At 42.8% G+C, this 26,682-nt stretch overlaps 1 protein-coding gene across 1 annotated transcript in view; it reads right to left on the bottom strand.

The window, feature by feature from the left end:
• Positions 1-26,682, bottom strand: part of pot1 (protection of telomeres 1 homolog) — a 75,704-nt gene that overhangs the window by 36,175 nt on the left and 12,847 nt on the right. Inside the window, exons 4-11 of the mRNA XM_083762360.1 lie at positions 26,080-26,152; positions 23,137-23,237; positions 17,670-17,777; positions 17,008-17,067; positions 12,662-12,779; positions 10,291-10,421; positions 9,623-9,919; positions 9,035-9,190 (exon numbers count right to left, since the gene is read on the bottom strand). Coding sequence (XP_083618486.1) covers positions 9,035-9,190; positions 9,623-9,919; positions 10,291-10,421; positions 12,662-12,779; positions 17,008-17,067; positions 17,670-17,777; positions 23,137-23,237; positions 26,080-26,152 — 1,044 coding nt within the window. The remainder of the gene's footprint in view (positions 1-9,034; positions 9,191-9,622; positions 9,920-10,290; positions 10,422-12,661; positions 12,780-17,007; positions 17,068-17,669; positions 17,778-23,136; positions 23,238-26,079; positions 26,153-26,682) is intronic.

Raw genomic sequence — 26,682 nt, 5'->3', positions numbered from 1 at the left:
ACCATCCACGCACCGCTCATGGCGTGTCTCGACAGCCTATAGATCTGTTATTTTAAATCGGGCACATATAACGAGGAGCGCCGCCGCACTGAATGACGGACGGCGGTTATAATACTAATCATTTTGTAAATCAAATAGCCTTGTAGCCTGCAGTGAACTGTAACATTACGTGGTCATCATACACTACAGAATTATATGGATCGGTTGGTGACTATATGACGTTGATTAGGCCTAATGATTAGGTTATTCATCGCAGCCAGCTGGGTTTAACGAGATGGCTCAGTGCAACCGTTTGTCATGTTGCAGTCAGTCACACGATTGCTGAATCAGCTATCGTGTGATAATCCGATTGATTTATAAAACATTTAGCATATGAACTGAATCTCATTTATACTTCTGCAAACCAGAGGCATAAAGAACCACCCCAGTGTTCACTTCTCTCTGCTCATGCCTGCACGCAGTCAGTAATCCAAGCCAAGCCCCACGCCCCCACTCCTCTGTCTTCCTCCTGTCACAATTAAGTGAATCGCCTACACATTACACAAATAACAGAACTGCTATTTGTATTATAACATTATTCTTAGAAAAAAAAGGAGAAAAAGAGAAAGAAAAAAGAAGAAAAAAATCACGGAAAATCACTGAGCCCGAGGCTCGACCCGGCCTGACTAATTCGCATAATGTGTGGGCCCGGGTCGGATCGGTACCGGTCAGTACCGGTCGGGTTCGGGCAGAGTTTGAGAACTTCATCCATGCCGACATCAGTCAGTGTGTTTCTCAAATGAACGTTGCGGTCAGTAGACTGTAGCGGAAAAGCCAGGGAAACCCAGCTGGGCTGCATCCCCGGAGGCAATGGTGTGTGATTCTACATCCAGAACACTGACAGAGTTGCAGCATGACTGCATATGGAATTTAACTGTGTCTGTGTGTGTGTGTGCGCGTGTGTGTGTGTGTGTGTGTGTGTGTGTGTGCACAATCGTGCCCCATGGAGACACAACACTCTGATGGATTACAATACTTAACTTCTCCCTCCTGCCTTCTCTCTCTCTCTATCTCTCTCTCTCTCTCTGTGGACACATCAGCAATTCAGCACAGTATCACTTCAGAGGAGACTGATAGATGAGAAGATGGGGGGGGTATAGTGGTGGTTAGACCATTCTGACCTGAGATCAGATTTTAAAAAAAAAGAAAAAAAGAAGCTATGTTTCTATGTCAGTCGTTCTTCGATTTTTCAAAAATAGCAGACCTACAAGCTTGTAGCTTGTAGATCTGCTATTTTTCAATAGCTAAAGCACGACATGATGCTAACACCAAAATGGGTTCCCGCCCAAAATGGGTTAACTCATCTACTGTGAAGAATAGGAATTCACATTGTGAAGCAACCCGTCCACTGCAAAGCAATCCAATCACAATGGCTGCTGTCAGCCATTCAACCATCATCACCGTTCCCTGAGTCAAAGCATATGTGAAACGTGTATTTATGTTAAAGCTTTGTAATAACTCAATGACGCAGTCGTGACACCTTATATAACCCGCACAATGGGTCATAATCATTACTTTCTACATGATTGGTCTATAAGCCACTACAATTGGTAGATATAACCACTTACAAATCTCTCTATGGTCTTGTGCTGTCACAACACTTTTATAGCACAGTATAAGTTCAAACAATGTGTCACTGTTTGAACTATCCTATAATCACGACACCCCTGCAAACAGTATATCTTCCCACAATGATTCAAGGCAAAATCTATTACTATTGTGATTTCTTAACGTTCTTAAACCATTTTGACCTATTCTACAATGGCTTCTAAATCCTGACAGTTTTCTGAAAAACCCCATGTTTCTGTCAGTCGTTCTCAAACATTTTCATGTCAAGGACCCCAAAAATATATGTAATTGGCGGCCGACCCCCATCTGAAAATATGTTGTTCCAGTGACCCCCCAGAAGCAAAGATTTTAGTTAAAAACGTTCGCTCTGAAAGAATATATATTCCAAATCTGCACCACATTTTCACGATTTTTCAGCAGACCTACAAGCTCGCTATGAGCTTGTAGATCTGCTATAGCTAAAGTATAACATAATGCTTAAAACACCAAAAGGGGTTACTTCCTGCCCAGAATGGGTTAATAACTGCAACATGGAAAAGTGTCCTCTAATTAAACTCAGCCCGGAAGGAGAGAGATTACTAATAATACAATATTGAAGAAAGAAAATAATTTCTGAAAGCAAATGAATTAGAGCGTTTCTAGTTATTATGAGATATGTGTGTGTGTGTGTGTGGGGAAGAATAATGAGTCAGCCTTTATGTGCCACATGGTCACGTGGTTCATGAGGACAGAAATCAAAGTGACACCGAGAGCAAAAAGAATCCCTGCGGCCGTGCAGGGCTTTGACTAGAACACTGTGAAGCCACGTGACAGGCAGCGACATGAAAGGTCCAAGGACAGTTAAACACTACATCACATCAATGTTACTGTGGAAAACGCTTTCCTATGAGGCCACTTTGGGGGACACGCACGCACGCACGCATGCACGCACCGGGGGGTTTTCCAAATCACCCAAATCACTGAATGCTCCTTTAAGCCCCATGACCCACCTAATTCCAACACACTTTTGCTAGTTTTAGAGGGCTCATGACTCAGAGTAGAAGACAGAGTTAAGCAAATATCAATATTGGTATTTACAACTTAAGTGACAGAGAGAGTGCCCTCAATACCCTCATACCTGTCAAACCACTTCTCTAAAGTGAGTGACAGCCACAGGCACAGACACAACCACAACACTAGAGCTACTGTACAACACTGATCTGGTACCACCCGAATTTTGAATCTCACTTTCAGTAGGTGTGAGGGTCACGTAGAAACTCTAATAGTTGAGGGTAGGGAAGGATAGGGAAAAGAGCAGATCTACAAGCTATCTCCTCAACGAGTCACATCACGACGTGTTGTGAACAATTCTGTGTGACACGTGTAAAATACAGTGTTGGTGGTTAAACAACTGATGTGAATACAAAGCGAAAAACCCAGTAGAGAAATGCTGCTTCAAAGACATTATTCTTAGCGTTGTAGTTTTTTTTTTACAATCAGAACCGACACAAAGCTAAAAGACAAATTGAATCAGGGGCCAAAGCTAAATTCTCCTAAACAAAAAGTAGTTGGATGGAAAATATAAGGTAAAACAGTGATATAAAGCAATGAAAGTTTGAAACCACCACATTTCTATTGATTGACATTTCACAACCCCCAAGCTGGGCAACACGCTTGTGAAAGAATTGTGAAAACTAGTTGGTTTTGGTGGAATATAGCATTCTATTTCAGTCTTCCCCTTTATCACTGTTCATGTGTGATGGTACACGGCAGATGATCAGAGAGCTCCGACTACTGACACATCTTCTGACATCTACATTCAATGAATAGTCTGAAACTGGGTGGAAACCATTCCGTTTGAAAACATAACAGCATCCCAGAATCAATGTAAAGACAATGTGAAGGGTGGTCCTTCATATACCAGTGTTAATTCTGTTTCTGTTGACTGAAAAATGTATCACTGACGAAAACTAAATCAAAACTAAGCTATGACGCTATTGTACTGACAACAAGCATAAAAATCTGATATCTTTAGAATACCCACCTACTACAGTACAGTGTCTTTATTCTCTGTGTGAGTGTGTGTGTGTGTGTGTGTGTGTGTGTGTGTGTGTGTGTGTTATACAAGTGTTTGTACAGTATGAGTGAGGAGGGGGATGGACACATGCATGTTTATTTGACTCCATAAACACATAATTAAACCACGTCAGTCACAGCTCCTTAACATGTTACAGTTCCGCTAGGAACTGTCCTGGAATCCTGTTTTTTTTCTTCTTTTTAAACAGTCGTCGGCGACGGGTTCCCACTCCATTATGGTGTATGCAGCACAATATGTGTGAGTGTGCACGTGTGTGTGTGTGTGTGTGTATGTGTGTCACCATGTGTGTGCGTGTGCATGTTCACTATAATGAACATTACCAAACCGTTCTGGCTATCAGTGGCACACCTAATGAGCTATGTAGCCTACTCAAACTATGCCAAAGCTAACAGTTGATCAACTGATGTTGACGATTATGACGAATGTGTGTAGAAGGCTACTGAAACGTCTTGAAGGCAAAAGCTTGCTACAAGCTGTCGCTTCTCTGAAAGGGCAGAGCTTGCGTTCAACATGCTCTGGTAAGATTGTAAGATCTTACTTTTGGACAGTTTGTGAACCGTTCAGTGAATTTGTTTACACTAAAGTGAAATTAGCAGAGCTCATACATACAAACAACGCATCCAAAGTACTAAAATCACTGACGTTGGTGTCACTACGTGGAAGGCTAGTTCCTGCTATAGTAGGAAGGGCTGCGACGGCAAGCAGGTTTATCTATCGAGCACTGATCCATTTCCAGTTGCCGGAGTGGACTGCCGTAGCCGTCGCTGCTTAAAGTCCCCAATGATGACAAAGCCATCATTACGGCTCTGTTCGGGTGGAAACCTCCAAAACTGTTACCTTTCAGGATTCACATTCAGAAACAGCAAAAGCAGCAGATCCACAAGCTCAAAACGCATCACGATTTCGAGCTGTAGTATCTTCAAGTAGGGCGTTAATTTACCACTAAACACAAAAAGTGTAAAATATGGAGATAAAGAGATTTCTGCCCGACAGCAACGATTCACAGCCCATTCATGAGGTCACAGTCTCCACCGCCGTGTGATGCCAAGGCTGAGTGGGAGGGCACTGCCCTGCCCCACTTTCATCCATCTGTCCGCCAGCACACGTGGGGAGACGAGTACCAAGATAATTGTCTGCGTATGCTAACGCATTGTCCAATTATTACATAACCGCTAATGTGTGTCGTCTCCGCCTGCCCGATTAGTAGTATCACTGCGGCGAGGAGAAGAGGATCAAAGTCGGAATTAGACATTCTTCAAAAGGGACGAGGGAGGCACAAAAGGAATGAGGGTAAAACGATGACTGCAGATTGGAGGATTTTTATCTGTTTTGTATTCAGAGATATTATTGTCGGTCGGGTGCAAAAAATGAAAGAGCAAGGTTGGCCCGAGGCACTCTGAGCAACAGAGAGTGCAAATGAGTAATTGCGTTTGGGTAGAACGTAGAGAAACTTGTTGGAAGACAAAAGGCAGAGAGAGGTGGGAACACTGCATGACAGATCTACGGAGGGACGGATTGCGAGGAAGGAAAATTATTTACTTTAGCTTGTTGCCGATTGTGCAGCGCTATCAACCCTTGGGGCTGATATCACTCTCTCTCCTGTCCTTTTTGTCCCCCAACCCCCACCCTGGGGCAAAGAAAGACTGGGTCAGGGTGTGACATGAAGATGTATTATGAGGCCTCAGTTTTTGTCAATGTTTTGCCTAATAAAGACTAAATGGGACGCCAGGTTATTCGGTAAGATTAAGGGGTTCCCAGGGCCAATATTAGGAACAAGCACCCCCAGTCATTTTGTATTACTGACCTTTTTCACTAATTAATTTCGTTCCATTCTTTGTCAAGCTACAGTGTGACTGAAACGTTGGAAGTGTGACTGACTGTCTGTCTGTCTGTCTCTGTGGAGCTACAGTCAGGAGCCAAGTCTCCTCACCTCACCTATCCCGTAACCCCGGAGGGTCGTTGAGGGACCACAGACGATCTGTTGACCAGCTGACCATTTTATACAAGGTGTTTTACATGGAAATTCTCATTTACATGCACCCTGGCATCCCTTTATTCTGGGGCTAACGTTCTGTTAAAATAGCTGATCTACTTTAACATTTCATAGCTTTCAACAGCCCTGATGTCTTTGTTGTCAATGAAAACCATAGGTGTGTTCATTCTCGATGTTGGCTGTACCTTTGACCACAGCCTGGAGGAAGCCTTTCTAACCAAAGTGCTGACATACTGTACATATCAACTGCTAGAGCAGACCATCTCACAGCTGGCTATAGATGTAAACGTTTAGTTTTTATCTTTGGCAGCCTAGGGCATGTGCACAAGTTGGTTGTGAGGGGCCTACAAATGGCCGGCCTCTCCAAAATGAGGGCCAAGCAGGTAGCAAGCTACTGCTCAGTATCAGCCATTATAGGTAGCCACTCAATTTGGAGGAGGCGTTGTTTCCTCTATCCATGATTTGTGTCTGACAAGTATGTCAACTATACTGTATGTAGCAATGTTTGCCAGCCTTCTATGCACATTGTAACTGGCTGCTCTCCCATTGTCTGACTGCACTGGCAGTGTTTATGTCCTGTGTACAAGGTATTCCTGTACTTTGGATTATGCAGATATAAATAAACATTTCAAGTGTGTGTGTGTGTGTGTGTGCGTGTGCGTGCGTGCATGCGTGACTGCGTGGATCTTAGATGTGCTGGCTAGGCGACTTCTAGTTTTTCTAAATCTGATTATACATGGAGGTGGATGCCAGGCGAAATTTGCATTCCGGTTAATTTCCCGTTGTATCCGTCTCCTAGATACCTAGTATCATTCAAATGTTGGTGAAAGCGCTCTGGTGTAATTGATTATCCCCTGCATATACAGTAGCGTCTTCACCATGCTATGGCATCAGGCTGTTTGTTAAGCACGACACAACAGGTGCAGTAATTTGTGAATCTACACTGGCTGGCTAGCATTTGGCAGCGATCCGTTCACAGTTCTCCCACTCAAAAGTCAGAACGAAGGCACACATTCAACCAGACCCGGAATAACAATGGAACTTACTGAAGCGCCAGCTTGCAGGGCCCTATGCGAGACTATTTCAAATAAGTACAGCTGTCGCTCCCGTCTAAACCGTATTCATGGGTCACCGTTTTCGATGTAACGCAACACAGGAACCCCAGCTAGTGTTTTTGGTCTCCAACAGTTTAACCATTCGGTGGGAGGAGACTCAAAAATAGCAGATCCAGCGTGGGGGAGCAGCCTTATGACTCTATGGGAGCAGCCTTATGACTCTATGGGAGCAGCCTTATGACTCTATGGGAGCAGCCTTATAACTATATGGGAGCAGCCTTATAACTCTATGGGAGCAGCCTTATGACTATATGGGAGCAGCCTTATGACTCTATGGGAGCAGCCTTATGACTCTATGGGAGCAGCCTTATAACTATATGGGAGCAGCCTTATAACTCTATGGGAGCAGCCTTATAACTATATGGGAGCAGCCTTATAACTATATGGGAGCAGCCTTATAACTCTATGGGAGCAGCCTTATAACTATATGGGAGCAGCCTTATAACTCTATGGGAGCAGCCTTATAACTATATGGGAGCAGCCTTATGACTCTATGGGAGCAGCCTTATGACTCTATAGGAGCAGCCTTATAACTCTATGGGAGCAGCCATATAACTCTATGGGAGCAGCCTTATAACTATATGGGAGCAGCCTTATAACTCTATAGGAGCAGCCTTATAACTCTATAGGAGCAGCCTTATAACTCTATAGGAGCAGCCTTATGACTCTATAGGAGCAGCCTTATAACTCTATAGGAGCAGCCTTATAACTCTATGGGAGCAGCCTTATAACTATATGGGAGCAGCCTTATAACTCTATGGGAGAAGCCTTATAACTCTATGGGAGCAGCCTTATAACTCTATGGGAGCAGCCTTATAACTCTATGGGAGCAGCCTTATAACTCTATGGGAGCAGCCTTATAACTCTATGGGAGCAGCCTTATGAATCTATGGGAGCAGCCTTATAACTCTATGGGAGCAGCCATATAACTATATAGGAGCAGCCTTATAACTATATGGGAGCAGCCTTATAACTCTATGGGAGCAGCCTTATAACTCTATGGGAGCAGCCTTATGACTCTATGGGAGCAGCCTTATAACTCTATGGGAGCAGCCTTATAACTCTATGGGAGCAGCCTTATGAATCTATGGGAGCAGCCTTATAACTATATGGGAGCAGCCATATAACTCTATGGGAGCAGCGGCGATAGTGCTGGCGGTGCGCAGTACACACTGAACATTCACTGGGCGCGCAAACGCAAAAAAGTGTCGTTCTCGATTGCGTTATGCACACGCAAATCAAATGGGGCCTTTGATTTGGTGTAGCGTCAGGGCCCTCGAAGGGGTTGATTACAGACCCGGTGGTGGTGGTGACTAAGGCTGTCCCAGAACATTCGGGGTTCAAACGTTCGCTCGAATCTTAATTAATGGGCTTTTTTAAATAAATTATTATTATTTTACTCGAAAATATGCGAGATGCTAAGAGTACCATGTTCATGTTGTGTTTACAATCATTTGAAAGTCCTGCATGACAGCAGAAGAGACAAACATAGTGACACACACACACACACACACACTCAATGCGCTTCGGAGAGTAGCCTACACAGATGGAACAAATTAATGAACGAGAGACAGCTAACGAGCAAGCTACACTCTCGTCACAAGCCCCACACACACAGTCTGCGAAGTGCGAACGCCGCGCGTCAAAACAGCCGCCTCCGTTATTTTCAATGAACCTATCCCACACCGGCGGCGTCCGACGTGCGTTCACGCCTCGCCTGACGATCCGATACGCCACTGTTCTATTTTCCAGGTGCCGCGTCGCTGCGCACCCGGTGTGTGTTGGGCTTTAGCTGCCTGCCAGCAAGCTTACAGAGACACTGGGAAGCATTTTTGGTCTGACAAAAAATATGGACAGTCGTACAGGTACACACAATTACCATGTTTTGGGGGCTGCTTGAGAACTCATTCAACTCATGGCTCATTTTTATGGAATGATGAGCTCGCATCAGCTGTTTTCGCGGAGCACATGTCAGAGTGTGTGTGTGTGCGCGCGCGTGTGTGTGTTGGGAGAGACGAGAGAGATTGATAAAGAGAGGGTGCTGCGCTCTCTTCAGCGCTGCGCTAATCATGTTCAAGGCGGATATCTCGTGTTGAATTGCAGCCTGGTTAAAAGCACTCGGAGAAATTCATTAATTAGAAACAAATGGTCCGGATGTTCGCTCGAAAATTCCTGCCGAAGTTCGAGTCCTAAAAACAGGGCTAGGGTACAGCTTTAGTGGTGACTATAGTGAACTCTGACCTTTAACTCGCTGGCGGTCAGATGGTGGTTGTCCCAGACCACAAGGTTGGCTATGAGGTTCTCCTGGTCCTTGGACTTGCAGGAACGGCCCTCAGTGACGCCCGGTTCCGCCATAACCTTCAGTAACAGATGAGGACTCTTGGTTCCGTCCCAAACCTAACCGAAGACACAAGAAAGTCTAAAATGGTGATTCTGGGGCCCACTGGTGGGCGGTGAGGATATAACAAGTAGGTCTAAAGTAGGTCTCCAAAAAAGCAGTGGTTCGGATGTTAAGGATCCCCCAATTGATATTACATTTGGCCGCGGACCCACACGTGAAAATGTTTTATGCCAAGGACCCCCAGGAGAGAAGATTCATGTTTTTTTTTTATTATTAAAAATGTATCGAACATTTGTTATGTTTTCCAAACATCTTCAAAGAGACTTCAAAGAACGACTGACATAGAAACATAGCTTTTTCAGAAAACTGTCAGGATGTAGAAGACATTTTTAGAATCTGATCTCAGGTCAGAATGGAAAACTGTCAGGATGTAGAAGATATTTTTAGGATCTGATCTCAGGTCAGAATGGGTTAATCTCGGCCGTTACCTTCAGCAGGGTGCGGCGGGTGTCCAGCGGGGCTTTGGCGAGCAGCTGGCAGGTGAGGTTAAAGTACGTCCCGGGCTGCGCCGTGGCCAGCGTCACCCGGCTCTGCATGGAGGGGTCCAGGTCCTGGGTGGCGGCCCAGGCCCGGAGCTCCTCCACCACCCGCCGGTCGTCCGGGCTGAACTGGAACGTCTTGCTGGTGGCGTTGGGGACCATCTCGCTGCCCACCTCCCCGTCCACCGTGACCGCGGAGAAGCCGTGCGAGCTCAGCAGATTGATGGAGTCATTGAAGCTTGAAACCTGAAAAAGTACGGTAAGTGATATATTTTGGTTATCTTTTTAAAGGTTAAAGCAGGTTAAATAGTAACCGCTGCTATAGGTGTGTTTGTTCAGTAACAGTAGTCTCCCAGTCTCTCCAGCTCTTTAACTCATTGTCATTTCAAGCTTCCCCCCCCCCCCCCCAACGCTAAACCGCCATTGGCGAACAGTATACGTCTTTTTTTAATCCAGAAAAGTAATAGTTTTGGGCATATGAGGTTTCCACCTGACAGAGACTATAAATGTTGAGTTCTGAAAAGACTGCAATTACAGACTACTACTAAATTCTGGCAACTAAACAGGATTTAAACGTAACGAGTAGAAAAGCCAAGTAGCTTTAATGGAAGGTGCACCTTGACTCTGTGGAGGCGGATAATGTCTCCGACTTTTAAGATTTTGGGGTGATCGACAACATTGTCGCGGAAGATGTTGCACACCACCTTTGCATTGGACCGGTCCATAACCTTCACGGTGGAGCAGTAGCCTGGAGTGGGAAAATGGAATCTGTCAAACCCTGCTGAGAATGATACCTACATACACAAAGCTAAAGATTGCACTCTCTGAGTTCACACTGGCAGCTACAAAAGATACAGGCTACTATTAGTTTTCCAATGGAAGAAAGTGACATGAATGTGTGTGACCTGGCCAAGCCAATTGCAGATGCACTCGCCTGCGGCAACCACTGGAAAGATGTGATATAGAAGTAGGGATGCCAAACGACTCATATTTGGCCAATCGACGTGTCGAGGCCGAAAATCGACGTGTCTTCATTATTTTTATATTTTTTGTTGTTGCTGCGCAGCAGTTTGATAACCACTGGTCTAGGACAGTCCAAAGTTGTGATCTGCATTAGACCCCAAACTCAGGGTTGGTTTGGGATTTAATTTAGAGCATAATTTGATTCCCTGTGAACTAAACTAACCTTATCTACATGATCAGACTAAATTACTTGATTCAATGGGTACCATTGCTCTAGGAGGGTAAACAGCTGGTCCATTTGAATACTTAATTTACCAAAAGACGATTAAAACCTAATTACGGCCTGCTTAAACAAGTTGAAAGATTAGAACCCTACACACTGCTCAAGTTGTAAACAATGCTAATAAGACTGTCTCGTGTGTGTGCGTGTGTGTCATAGTGTGCGTGCGCTTCACAGTCTCATTTTGGCAGCCATAAGTCTCTTGAAACTCTGGGCTTTGCCTTTGAGAGTGCAAGGCTGTGCATAGCTCCCTGAAAATTGGAATTGGATGGACTGCTGCTTATCGTTATTGCTGGTGCCTGCCTGGGTTTCATGACTTTCATTACTCTTTCCTCCAAAGCACTTGCCTTTCATGGCTCTTTCCTCCTCTACACACCTGTGTGACAGTGTGATAATGGCAAAATTCCACAGTGGTACTGCTAACTATACCCACACAGTCGATGGCTAAAAGACTTCACTAGCTTGTGTCTTGGAAAATGTCCTACAACAGGTATAAATGGTAAATGGTGCATTTATATAGCGCCTTTATCCAAGGCGCTTTACATAGATTGTGCATTACATTCACCCATTCATACACCGATTGTGGCGGAAGCCATGCAAGGCACCAACCAGCACATCAGGATTTGGGGTTCAGTGTCTTGCCCAAGGACACTTCGACATGTAGACAGGAGGAGCCGGGATTCGAACCGCCGACCCATGGATCATTGGACGACCTGCTCTACCTCCTGAGCCAGTTGCCCCATCTACAGCAGCCTTTAGGTTTGCCAGCAAAACACTAAAACACAAACTGGGGCCGTCCTTCATAGGCTTCACTCACACAAACAAAGGGTAAGTGTCATGGCCGCCCCCAATGCATTTCCAATGGAAGTCACATGGTTTGACACAATATTTTTGTTGTACGGCTTTCGGCTGAGTTTCGACTGCCCCCCTCCCCCTCATACAACACAAATGTTGTGTCAAACCATTTGACTCCCATTGGAAATGCATTGCGAGCTTGCATCAGTAAACAAGTCTCATGCATCAGCTATACACAATCTGTTGTGAAGGTGTCAGGCCTTAGACTAATGTAGCGTTTCCCAAACAATGGGTCTTCCATCTCCGCTTACATGTCGGGACCCATTTTTATAAGAATCCAGTTGTTTATGTTCCATCCACACAGACTGTCTGCATCCACTGTGCTCATAAATCTGAAACTGCACATGGACAAGCACAAATTGAATCCATCAAGACTGCCTTCTAAATCAGTAGTTCTCTAACTTTTTCTTGCCACAAAGACCCCCAACAATGAACAATGTTATTTGGCCACAGATCCCCATCTGAAAAGGTTTTTGTGCCAGGGAGTGGGTGGCACGCACGCACACACACACACACACACACACACACTTAAACGCGTTAAATGGTTGTTTGAAGAAACCACCACATTTCTGAGGCAGATGCTACCAATGCCTTTACTTTTAAATCAGTAGTACTCAAACCTTTTCATGCCAAGGACCCTCAAAATTACACAGTATTTGGCCACACTGACCCGCATCTAAAAATGTTTTATGCCAGCGACCACCAGAAGGGAAGATTTGTGTTTTCAGTATTTTTCAAAAATATTCAAAAATGGCAGATGTACAAGCTGCGCTGTGAACTTGTAGATCTGAATTATTTGAGAGTTTTCTGAAAGACTTCTAAAACCTAAAATGACACACTGATGCTTTCCCGGTTTGAACGGTTGTTTGTAGCACCACTTCATCACTGACCCGTTCCGCTGGTCTTAAATGGTTGTTTGTAGAAGACCACCACGGCATAGATGTTCACTACAGTTCCCACTTTCAAGTCAGCCAGTGACACATACGTGTACTTGGATGGTTGGGACACCTGAGAAAGGAAAAAAAAGCATCAGCATGATAGTATACAAACAGTACTGCAAAGGTTCTCAATGTAAGGTCTGCGAAATAATTCAATGGTTTTTGTCAGGTGAAACCTGACATACATCTACTCAAAGACCTAGTCAGACACGAGTCATACTGAGGACCTAGTGTCATACCGATTACTGACGCGGTGACGTCATTGGCTGCTTCTAGCCAATGGGACGGCAAAGCGGCCTTTGGGCAATGATGGGAAGGGGAGACGAGAGGCAAAATATCCCTGGCAGCCACGCAGGATGCAGAAACAAGTGCAGTCGCCAACGGAGCAGAGAGGCATGCTCACAGTCACACTCACGGGTTGACGGGGAACTACACGGCACATAGTACAGTTTATATAAAATGCTGTATCATTATAATTATGTTTATCTAATTGAAAAGTGGGCCGTCAGGTTTTGCACACAGGCAATTTGAATAAAATAACTATTAGTAGATTCCTATGATTCATTGTAGTAGTGGTTTCAGTTGGACTATGAAATGGGTCTGACTGATTTTGATTGAAAGGTTTTTAATACAAATAGGTCCAATGGCATGTAAGTACATACAGTAAGTACATACTTATCAGTGTTGCGAGGATGAGGGGGTACATGGAAAAAATTCTCCCCTCCAAGGGGGACCTTGTTTGAGTACCTGCATTGACCCTGCGATATTCATCATCATCATCATCATAACCATTACTTAAACTCTGAGTACAATTGAGGGGCAGGCCCTCGTTTTCAATGTAGCCGAATGCAGAACACAAAATCAGCAATAATACAACAGCTAAATTAAATATATGAATCAGAAGACAGAACATACTGAAAACTAGAAAAAAAACTATAAAAGATAGACCGAGAATTCATTAATGCAGTTACAATATTTCCTTTATTCCTTTACAACCGTTATATTGCAGTATAATTGTAAGTGTGATGGTTTATATAAGTAATAAAAAGAAAGCAGGGGCTTGCAACTCACTTTAAGATGCTCCAAACTTTATTTAACGACAGGCAGGCAGAGAATACGATGTTTTGACCTCAGTCTTTATATAAGTAAAGTAAACCACTGGGATTTTGTTAATTGTCAACAATTGTATTATACTATACTATACTACAAAATTAAATTCACTGGACATAGTGTCTGAACTCCAATATAAAAAATGCATGATCATCACCACTACAAATCATTATGTCAATGGAAACACCTTGCATACACAAAGCGATATGTGCGTGCATGTGTGGGTGCGTGCACATGCAAACATGACGTAAGAATTTAAAAGGACATTTTCTTCTGTTTGAAAGTTATGAGAACTTCTTGGAAATCCTTAATTTAGCATTAATGACGAGCAGGGCTGATTATGCACGTTCCCTGGGGAAGCAGGCTAAACAGATGAGGGTGGCAAAATGTACAATTCATCTATATTTCATGTGCTTAAGAGTATGAAGACATTATCCACGTCGTAGGACCTGGTCTTTCAACGCAGCAAATATATTTATTAGTGCTATTAAAGTAGCGTACCAAATTCGAACGGCACTTAACGAGCCAGGAATGCAGTAAGCTATTAGACATACGAGCAGCTGGAGTCAGTGTTGTTTTTGGCAGCAAATTTAGATTTTAGTTTTAGTCATAGTCTGTTGAATAGTTTTCATTTAGTTTTTGTCCCATTTTTGTCACCAGGAAGTTTTAGTGTTAGTCTAGTTTTACAGTTGATTTAGTCGACTAAAATGTATTTTGGCGGGCCTTGATGCCGTCGTAAATGACTGCTTTTACACTTGCTGAAAATAACAGATCTACAAGCTTGTGAGCTTGTAGATCTGCTATTTTCAGCATGCAACCAATTATTGTAAAATGACTTATACAGCATCTCTTGTCCACTAGTCCCTTCCAAACATTTTAGTGTAGTTTTTATTCGTTGACAAAATTGTCAGTATATTTAGTCAGAGTTTTAGGTGATATTTACACGAGGATGGTGTTCATAGAAAACAGCAAAATAAAGTACCGTTTGCTGTGGTTGTTTAGACAAGAACCGTGTTCATGAGGTGAAAACGCAACAAAGTGAAACCACCTTCCAGAGTGGAAATCTTTGAGAACGCCGTTTTATCCCTTCTCCGTGTAAACAGGCAAAACGGTGAATCCGCAAAACTTATGACATCATGGCTCACGTTGGCTCACAGTGCATATGTTTATTACATTGATGCAGAGCCATATAATTATGATATAATGGAGTTCCTGAACAAGCCTCTCTCCTCGCCTACAAAGTGCTGCTCATCAGCGATGGTGAATGTAAAACCATGATGTAAATAAAAAGCCTTGTGATAGGCGGCAGCAGCAGCAGCGTTTATGTAGCCTAATGTATTATAAAATATATACCATCCCGTGGCGTTTTTGCCTGTCAGTGTCAGCCCAGAGCAGTGTTGCGTTTGTTTTTTGGCAAATCTAAGCTAGCAAATTCTCTTCAAAATAGAGTATCCTCTAGAGTATAGAGTATCCTCTAGAGTATTGAAAAAAAGTTTTTCACATTATTATTATTTGCACATTAAAACTACAAATGAAGCATTTAAATGATGCTATAAGACACACATTATGTTTCTGTGTTATTTAATTACTTATTTTTACACAGAAACATAATGTGTGTCTTTACAATAGCTGTAATGTAATAATAATACTAATAATGTAATGTAATCATTATTTAATTAACAACACTTTTATTCTGAAAGCAACCGGATGTCTTAAATTTGCTAGCTCTCAAACAGGAAGTTCTAGATTTGCCAAAAAGACGGAGTCGTGTTGCACGGGCTTGCGTGAAGGGGTTCTTCTTCTTGTACGTGGGTGACCTGTCTATTTGGCAGCCCGTTATCGCCACCTAGCGACATTATAGCATAATAGCACATTATAACGTGTGCGTTCTCGTGTAAAGGGTAAGAAAAAATGAGAACGCAACGGGACTTTGCCATTTTCTATGAACACCATCCTCGTGTAAATAGCACCTTAGTCATCATAGCTTAGTTTTTATTTAGTTACAAATATGTAAACAAATGACACGTGGACAAAAAATAAGTAATTTTACGAGGGAAAAAGAACATATGGGGAAATCACTGTCTACAATTTGTGGGCACAACCTTCAGTCACACAGAGAGAGAAGAGAACAGACATTTTATAAGCCAAGTAAGAGCAACAGATGAACAGAGGAGCAGGTGTTTGAACAATAATGTGCTTATTGCTGCATGCAATTCATCGGAGACGTAGCCTACAAGGTATCCCCGATAAAAAGGACATTTCTTCTATGTGTGCACCTTAACCCGATTAGAATCTGATATGTTATTTCTGCGCATCAAATCGGCGGGCAATTACATGTCATATTATGGTTTAAACTTGAAGCCATGCTGGTCAGTTAGTATTGAGCTTCAAATCAGAACAGAGTCGCTGCAGCTAATTGAGTTAGTTTCACATCTTTTGCTATAGTGATCAATTAATCATTTTGGAATTCTCTCTCTCTCTCTGACAGGATCATTTTTTAAAATATTTCTCTGTCTCTTCGTCTCTCCCACAGAGCTATAATATATCGGGTCTCTCCCACCATATATGCATGCACACGCGCACACAATTTATGTCTGTATTTATGACGAGAGTTGAAAGAATGATGTAGGCTTCGTCATAACTTTGCGTGGCGGCACCTGCTTAAAATGAATAGATCTACAAGCTTGCATCCTGTACATACCATTCCGTGTTGATAACTCTGTTATCCATGTGAACCTTGTACGCTGACATTAACTTTGCGCTGCGCCTCCTACATGGAAGTGGGTCTAGACTAGTGGTCTACTATTATTGCAGGCTTGCAGTTCATGAAGATCAGCTGAAGCTGTCATATCAATAGTGATTGTTTATATTTAGAAACATCAAAGTCCTTTTTACATTTAGTACTGCGAGTCTACTTTTGTACTTTTATTCAGGTACATTTTTGAATACAGACTTTGTATGTGTAACTGAGAGTCTCTAAGTAAAAGTGTTGCTACTTTCACTTGAGTACTTCTTCCACCCCCTGACTTTCAGAGCCACGGAAGGTCCTGGTGAAAACATGACACATTGCAGGGTCGCATTTGAGGAAACGCGCTACAGTATGTTGACATGAACCACTGTGACAGGTACAAGACGACCTATGACACTTTGTTCCATGAGCCTTTCAGGTAATGAGGCCGGTGACTGACCTCAGCAGCTTGTGAAGACCTCTTCTTCTTGTTGGCTGCCGGGACCGGAACACGATACACCTGAAGGGTGGAAAAGAGGTGAATAAAATACAGGTTGGGGCATCAATAATAAGGCTGTGGTTTATTACATGTCTTTGTATTACTACTTTTATAATGGTTAACATGTGTATGACTGATGTGATTCATATCATTCTACTTTGACTTCATATGAATCCTCTTATATCCATATTCTAACATTGTTGTGTTTTCTTTGTAAATCACACTACTTGATCATACTATACAGCTTCACACAAAAGCATCAAAAGTAGCAGATCCGCATTTCGAGCTTGACTCCATTGCTTTTGCCGTTTTTGAATTTGAATCCTGAGAAAAGTTTTAGACATTATGAGGTTTCTACCCGACAGAGACAATTATGATTATGCAATTCAAGTGGTGTCATCTCTGAGTATGGTATTAAATTTGTATTGTAAAGAGGAACGGACTAGACTTTCAGAAAATCCATCTCATTGTTAGAATTCGACCTCCACTGCCCGGTTGCTACTGCCATCTTTACACGAGAGCCAGTAATGGTAGTACGACGATATAAATATTTAGGAATACGTTCCTCGATGATAAAAGTATAAACTATCTATAAAAGGACTTAAGTGGTTCAAGGCACTTACATAAATACATGCATCATCTCCCGAAAGCTGCAGGTTACAGGGGTGTAACTTGTCTTTGAGAACAGTAGGAGACTTGCCCACAGTAAAGCCAGTAACTGCCAGCACATCCTGTAGTGAATAGATAAGATGTTTATTATTCATTTACGGAAAATACAACTTTGCACTTTTGTTTAGTGCACTTCAAACAAATAGCAGCATATAAATCAAGTCATCATAGTCTGTTGTCTGGTCCTGGAAACCTCTCAGGGACCCGTTTGAGAACCAGTGCACAACACAACACAGAAAATAATCTGGGATGAATAAAACAAAAAAGAGAGAAGGCATCAAGAATAACATGGAGAGCAAACGCAAAACAGATTGAAGGAGCAGATGTTGCAGAGCCTGTAAGGTGTTAAGCAAGAGCATTATAACAAAACAAGCCATGATGATAAGCCAGCTTATAATAGACGTGTTCCACTTTGTTTGGATGGTGACGTGTGACTGCCCCCAGGATGGTTCTAAAATATCACTGTCTGCCGCAACTCTCCAGGCTGACAAAAAGAGATGGGCGATTGTCAGAGTAATCATGTTAACAGAGCCTTGCTGCTCTGACAGGACCTGTGTAATCTATAGCCGAGTGCGATAAGCAAATCCCCTTTGCATTGGCATAACGCTTTAGACCCAGACAGATTCACATCAGGACGGATGGAGGGAAACCACAATAAAACGCACACATGCACACGCAGAAACCTCTCATCTCCATGATAAACTTTGTGCGTTTTTTGGTGAATTAATTAACGCCCTACTTGATTATACTACAGCGTCACACAAAGGCATGAAAAGTAGATCTACAAGCTCCAAAGCAGCGTGAATCTACGCGTTTGGCAACTGCTACCTTTGCCGTTTTTGAATTTGAATCCTGAAAAGTAACAGTTTTGGACATATGAGGTTTCCACCCGACAGAGACGATATGATATGAACAGTTTGTTTACGTGCATGGGGAGTAGAGTGGATACCTCTTAGATGGATGAAAAAAACTTTGGAAAGAATTATTCCTATGAAAATGTTGTTTAAAAACCCACAGAGTAATAAAGTAGTCTGCTGTAGTGTAGTGTCTTCTCATTATGAAAACGAACGTGGGTCAACTATGGCCATTCTGTTTTTTACTATAGGAGTACAGTGTGTATAGGAGGTTTGAGTGTGCCCTTGCTGATGGAAAAGGCAGAATAATTGGCAGTGAGCCTGGAGAAAGACAATTTAAAAGTTTCCATAGGCTGGTTTGAGTGATTTCAAGAGAAAGAGAGAAAACATTGTTTAAGAAAAGTGCACAGGGAGGCTGCCGATGCTGACAGGATGCCACATCATCAAGATATGAAAGGCTTGAGGACAAGTGAAGAGAGATGAGACAACAATGCACAGAGGAAAACATTTGGAGTTTGTGTCCATGAGAGTGGAAACTATTTCAAACTATTTCAACGCTACCCGACGGTACCCGGATGTACACAGTAAGTCAGTGGTTCTGTAACTTTGTCAAGGAATCCATCATTTATGTGTTTGGCCCCCATCCGAAAATGTTTTGTGCCAGGGACCCCCAATAATAATAATAACAATTATTATTATTGCGACTGACTGTAGGTCGCAGATTTACTATGAAAACCTGCAAAACCTGTCTGTCTGTCCGTCCGTCCGTCCGTCCATCAAGTCAGTTCACGCCTCCATATATGGTTGCCTGTCCATTACGCCTCGTGACATCACGCCTCGTGATACGTCACAGCACCATATATGGCCGTCAGTCCATCACGCCTCGTGACACGCTCCATATATGGCCGTCTCCTCATCAAACCCCGGATAGCCATAGACGGAGAAGACTAGATCATCACCTAGATCTATTATGTAGCCGGCCAGCAACTCTACATCTGACCTCAAATCCTTAGAACAGGTCAGCTCCATATTTTGAGATCTGACATTGACCATATGTTGATCCTTCCCCACCCGTCCTTCCTCTTCGATGTCTCCCTTTTGACTGATACCTGTCCATTCAAACTCCAGACGGGGCCGCCCCGAGGAAGCCGGCGAGTTCTCAACAGGCCCCGGAAATGAAGGCCCGGCCCTACCCGGGCCCTCATCAAACCCTGTACACTCAAGACACTGCCCCCGCTGCCACCCTTAGATCTCCATATACTATGGAGCTGACCTGTTCTGACATTATGTTGATCTGACCTCATCAAACCCTGTACACTCAAGACACGCTCCATATATGGCCAGTACAGAATTAATTCCATAATGATCATCATGCCAAAGCCATGTTACAGTGAAATCGAGAAACCAGTGAAACAAAAAATAAACGGAATGGGGGGCCCCCGTTTTTCCGACGCGGGAGGTCGCCCCTGGATTAGACGGCCGCCGGCAAAACACACCGTCGGGGGCCGGGCCGGCGATCACCGGCCGTCGGCTGGCCCTGGTCGGCCCATCGGCCTCCAGTTAGGCGGCCGCCCGTGAGTTTTTTAATCTCGATTTCACTGTAACACGCATACATCAATGGCTTCAATTACAGCATGCTAACTTTACAGGAATAGAAACTGGGTATCCTTGAAATTAAAAGGGCGGAGAGAATCACTGATCTATTTTATGCACTCGTTAATTGCTCAAGGACTTGCGTTGATGACTATCCTCCCGAGGCATATTGCATGCTTTCATTGTTAAAGTGTTGAGATTTCTTTCTTTTTTTTTTGCAAAGAATGTAGCATTGAGCTCTGATCTGCCTACTAGGCTAGTCAATCTAAAGTTTGGCCCAAAATAAATTGCAATAGTAATAGTTCAAGGTTATTTTTATGATCCTTAGGGTCATCCAAATAACATAAAAAATTGTGGATCATGGTAAATGCAGGGGTTGAAAGTTGACCAGCCACACACATAGCTGTCTATAGGAGTGGTTGCACCACTCAAAAAACTATATACGCAACAACAAAAAAACATTTTAATTATGCTTTAAGTAGCATGTATTGCAAGCATTATTCTTGCACGGAAAACACTCTGCCATAGCCATCGTCACAAATGTCATAACATTTGGGCACATTTGAGGCTATGGCTATAAGGACAGTTTTTCGTGCAAAACTAATGCTTGGAATGGATTCAGAATCATGAAAACCCCCTAGTTTGACACGTCACATGCTGCTAATTAAAGCATAATTACAATTTGAAATGTTTGCCTTATAGGTCTTTAAGTCTTTAATGGTACCCCGACTTTCAATCCCTGAAGTTACCATGATCCACAATGTTTCAATACAACCATTTTTTATGTTATTTGGATGACCCTAACACTATGTTTTAACAGCGGCCGACAGCCAACCGAATTTTCCAGAAGTGCATTATTTGTCAATGGGACCCGGCAACTACTGGCGATAGAGGCGATAGCAGGCGAACAGGCGATGGTCGAAAAGTGGGCGGAGGAACGTCGGCCGAAAATATACAAATAATTCATCTTTTGGGCGACATCGCCCGGCGATAGTGGGCGATAGCCAATGAAATTCAAGCGACGCTCTAAGGTCTCCCACTGATAAAACGTACTGTAAGGATTATAAAAACCTTGAACATTAATATTGCAATTTCTCTTGGGTCACGCCTCTTTTTAGCTTAGATTGACTGGCCTATGCTACTCTGATCTGACTGCTACAACAGTGGCTAACCCAGCATCTCTTTGAGGATTAACGCCCTGCGTGCGCATACACGCAGACACACGCGTGCGCGCACTGAATGTTAATGCCATCCTGTCCTGTGATGTGTTTTATGCTTTTGAAATATGATTCACCTACTTTCAAAAATAATAGTGGATATGCGGGAAATAAAAAGAAAACAGTGAGATTAAAGCACCCAGGTTTATGGGAAAACAGTGGGGAGGGGGCTCGGTTGTTGCTTACCCCAACATAAAAGAACATAAATAAACAATACATCCTTGTGTCTAAAGGTCTGTACGCAGTCAAGGAGCGTGTCTGCAAACATTTCACACCAAACTATAAATAGACTAAAAAGTCTATTTATAGTTTGGTGTGAAATGTTTGCAGACACAAATCTTCTCTTCTCTTTTTTGAACAGTGCCAGCCGCTCCCAACAGTGACTGTGTGTGTGTGTGTGTGTGTGTGTGTGTGTGTGTGTGTGTGTGTGTGTGTGTGTGTGTGTTTGTGTGTGTGTGTGTAAAGGATATAAATCACAGGGACAGCCAGACTCCCGTAGTGCAGTGTTGTTTTCGTCGACTAAAACTAAGACGAAAAATGTTCGTCGACTACCTTTTTCACTGACGAAAACTAAATGGAAAGTAAATGAAAACTAAGCTATGATGACTAAGACTAAATATATTGACAATTTCATCAACAAATAAAAACTTGACAAAAATGTTAGGAAGGGACTAGTGGACAAAAGATCCAGCACAAGTCATTTTACACTTAGTTGAAGGCTGAAAATAGCATATCTACAGATATCTACTATTTTCAGCAAGTGAAAAATCAGTCATTACGATGGCAAAATACATTTTAGTAGACTAAATCAACGGTATATTAGTCGACTAAAACTAGACCAACACTAAAACATTCCAGGTGACTAAAATGTGACTAAGACTAAATGAAAACTATTCAAGAGACTATGACTAAGACTTAAACACTGCTATAGTGTCTTGTTGACGGTCTGTAAGAACATGAGCTGCTACAGGTGATTTTCGATTAGGTTTTCTCCCCCCCACCCCAGGCATACCAGCAAGAATAAAAATACTAAATTGCAAAACGATGCTAAAAGCATCAGTAGGATTTGATACTTTGTTTTAAAGGTGTTACAACATGAAATTTGAAATGTTTTGGGCTCCCCATACTATGTGTCTTTTCTATCCCCACAAATACCCAATTTTGAACAATCAGGCTTTCTCATCATATAGAGGCTTTTATGGAAATCCCTCTCAGGAACAGCTCAACTGATATGGTGGTACGTACCTGTGATATCATATGCATCGCCCTACTTTGTATAATCCCCCCCCCCCCCCCCCTCTCACCTCTTCAGTTCCAAATTTGTATTGTATTTGTATTGACTTATGTTTATTTATTATATATGTAACAGTATGGCTTTGGCAGCCAATAAATATATATCAACTGAATGGACATGTTTGGACATCACTTTCTGGAGCACACGTCATAACTTCAATCCTGGCTGTTACCAGTAATAATGGGGTTTAGGCGCTACAATTATAACGAGTCAAAGATGTCGGAGGGGAGTAGCTGAGATGTGGGTGTGGTGGAGAAAATAACTTGCATATACAGAGCCCCCACCACATTAGGACATTGTGGTACTGCAACTAAAACAGCTTTAGAAGCCAGACAGAAATTACCGGTACATGCACTAGTTATATCAGAGTGGTGATTTAGGCTTCACCTATTAGCCATTACCACCGAATGCACGTTGAAGTTCCTTTAATGTCATCATGTTTGATATCGATATAGGAACCTACCCCTTTATTGACAGAAGCAGAGAAGTCCTTGGCCAGGGTCCCAAGCAGAATGGTGTTGATGGAGGTCTGCTCTGGCAGCAGATCCGCACCGGCGTCATCTTCTAAAGTGAGAAGAAGCATTAATATAATTATGAATCATTTGCGTTGGTCAAAAACGTTTGCTTGCTATGTCTTTGCACCCCCTTGTCCACTTTGACGCAAGAGCACTTTAGGAGCACGTCAAAATAAAAATAAAAACAAAAACATTTTTCTTCTCTGTCTAGGAGTCTTGCTTAATATTTTGTGCAGAGAGAGTATTTTTCTGCCAGTTCTCCTGTCTGGCAGAAATATCTCCATATTTCCATAATTTTCATAACACAATTCCCTGCTTTCTTGTACAAGATGGTCACGCAAATGCAGAAGCTTGTAGAGCTATTGTTTTTTACTCTATTATAAATAATTTATGAGGTGGTTTATCCAAGTTTTGTGAACTTTTGTCTGCTCCAGTGCTGGTCCATGGCCTCTTTTGTTTCCTGCGTAATCAATGACTGGTGTTCAGTGGCGTCATTACTAGGGGTGGGTCCCGAATATCGGGACTAAGTATGTACCGAACCGAACGTGCCTGGGTACCGGGTACCCATTACAATAATTCAATTTCGGTTCTCTCTATCGGTTCCCACAGACACGCAGTCACACGATATTTATTTATTTTCTTCCATTAATAGATGCGCTGCATGCGCAGGGAACAGAGCTGATCTACAAGCCTACATTGCGTTGAATTAGCGACGAGTTGTGGGCTTGTGGCTTGCAGAGGCGGAGCCATCTCTCTGCATGGAGTTAGACAGTTGTCGAGGAGTCTAGACTAGAGAGTAGAGACAGTCAGTGACACGCGCTGTGCCTGGCACTGAGGCAACATCATTATTAAAGTTTCTTAAACGTAATTTTCAAGTGAAGTTTATGGGAGGAAACTTTTAAGAGGGGACAGGAATCTTGCGCCTTGTCTGAGTCTTCACTGCATACGTGCGCAGCACGCTGGCTGCGCAGCATTGAATCAACAAGGAGAGAAAGCGTTGGTGCACTCAGTTCGAGTGCGCACCCGTGTGTGTGTGTGTGTGTGTGTGTGTGTGAGAGATCACGGCGTAGGGTCCAGATACCCAGTCTAACTTTGAGAGGTGGCGAAAAAACAACAAAAGATAGCCTACTTTGGGCAGCCCGTGTGCATGCACATTTCTGTTAGTAGCAAACCACAGAATGCAAGCCGCCTTTGTTTTCAATGATCCCCCATTGATGCGCTGCCCCCTCCCCTTCATTAGCGATGCTAATTTACAGTCAATCGTGTGTGTGTGTTGCTCTCAGATCTCAGACATGCTTTTATTTGTTATTGGTAATAAGAGAAGTAGCCTACAACACTATTGCCCTGGGTAAATGCAGAATCGATATTATATAGATACATTTAAAATAATCACTATATTATCCACAAATGGCTCAATAAAGGAGAAGATGTTATACTATTCATTATACATGTCTTTAGTATACACTCTGCTCTGACATGCCATGCAGACTGTGACAGTCTCTCAGGCATATTTGTTGTCATTGTCAGTAGTAGTAAGAGGTAACTGTAGTATCCACAAATGGCTCAACTGTTAAAGGAAAGGATGTTGGTCTATACTCTATTCATCTGTCTTAAATCAAAGTCTTAAAAATAAAAGCTTTGTGAAAAACAATTGACCTTAAGTTTATACCATTTATTGTTTTACTATATTATCCACAAATGGCTCAACTGAATGAGGAGGAAGAGGATGTTACTTATTCATTACATGTCTTAAATTGACATTGAGCTTTTTTGTTAAACATTTGACCTCTTTTATATCATTTTGGAACCGAAATAGGGAACCGTTAAGAACCGGAATCGATAAGCAGAACCGGAATCGGTACCGGACTCGAAAAAAACCTAACGATACCCATCCCTAGTCATTACCGTGACGCAGACAACGCGAGGGGGCCCATGCCGCTTGAGGGCACACCCAGGTCGGGAGAAAAAAAAAAAAGAGGTGGCAAAAAAAGAATAAATAAAAAATAAAAGAGGCGGCCGGGCCAATTAACAATATATTGTTAACTGAGGTTGATTTTACGTTGCAACTTAATATTTTATAATCTGACCATGTATGATCACTTCACTTTTTTATGGGAGGGGGCATGCCCCCGGCGGCCCGGCCCCGCCCGGTAGGACTACAGGTCCGGAAGACGGAAGAGACAGGTAAGAGGTTGTAGGTGTAAATGGCGACAGACACAAACAACCTCTTTTTTTTTTCTCTTTTTTTTTCTCCTCTCAACCTAGAGAGCGCTGTCCCACTCCAAGGTGCTAATTAAAGTGGCCTTCTGCGTGGGTGGTCTTCAAACGAAGCTTTTCATATGGAGATAATGAGTCTAATATGGACATTGTTGTGTTGGAAATGGAATGTTGCTGCATTTTACATGGAGGACTAGAGCATAATTAATTGTGCATAGGTGCAAAGTGGGTGCAAAGGACCCACTTTTAGGCCAGTGCACCAGAGCAAACTCTTGCCTTTTTTTAAACCCTACCCATTTTAACCAAATACATACACACACACACACACACACACACACACACACACACCTGTAAATATATATATAATGCAATGGAGTGAACAGCTGCATGCATCATGTCCTTGTGGTAGAATCTGTCCCTGCAAGTATGCATGCTCTACTTTTCACATGCATCTTATCGTTTATTTATTTATTACATTTTCTCATTCATCATACTACAGCATCACACACACACACACACACAAGTATCAAAAGTAGCAGGTCCACCACGAGCTAGGAACGTGGTGCGACGCGAGTCAAGCTTGTGGATCTGCTACTTTTGAATCTGAATCGTGAAAAGTAACAGTTTTTGACATGCATGAGGTTTCCAAGCCAACAGAGACCTTATACAATTACCTTGTATCACAGTCTTCAGAATAAATGAATCATCTCCTCCACACACCAGCGGACCCTTATGGAACACTTTCCCCTGGTGGAGTGATGGGAGAACACAAAGATTATTTACAAATTGTGACAAAATGTTATAGATGGAGTGCCGTGATTTCTTCCCACCCTAAAACATAATCATCAGATATTAAGATATAGAGATATAAGATTTTTTGTATGAGGGGGTGGGGGGCAGTCGAAACACAGTCGAAAGCCGTACAACACAAAATGTGATTTCCATTGGAAGTGCATTGGGGCAAGATGTAAACAAACCCTTTCATACATCTAGCATGCATCAATGTTGTATGCTAGATCGAAAGGTGTGAGTCAGGCCTAAGGCCTAAGGCCTGACTCACATCTTCGCTAGATGTATGAGACTTGTGATGCAAGCTCCCAATGCATTTCCAATGGAAGGTACATGGTTTGACACAACATTTTTGTTGTACGGCTTTCGGCTGTGTTTCGACTGCCCCCCTCCCCCTCATACAACAAAAATGTTGTGTCAAACCAAGTGACTCCTATTGGAAATGCATTGCGAGCTTGCATCAGTAAATAAGTCTCATGTATGCATCA

Source organism: Protomyctophum parallelum (genome assembly GCF_964188405.1).
Source record: "Protomyctophum parallelum genome assembly, chromosome: 4".
Taxonomy (NCBI): Eukaryota; Metazoa; Chordata; class Actinopteri; order Myctophiformes; family Myctophidae; genus Protomyctophum; species Protomyctophum parallelum.
Note: the sequence above shows the minus strand (reverse complement) of the source record. Positions and strands in the feature narration are given on the sequence as shown.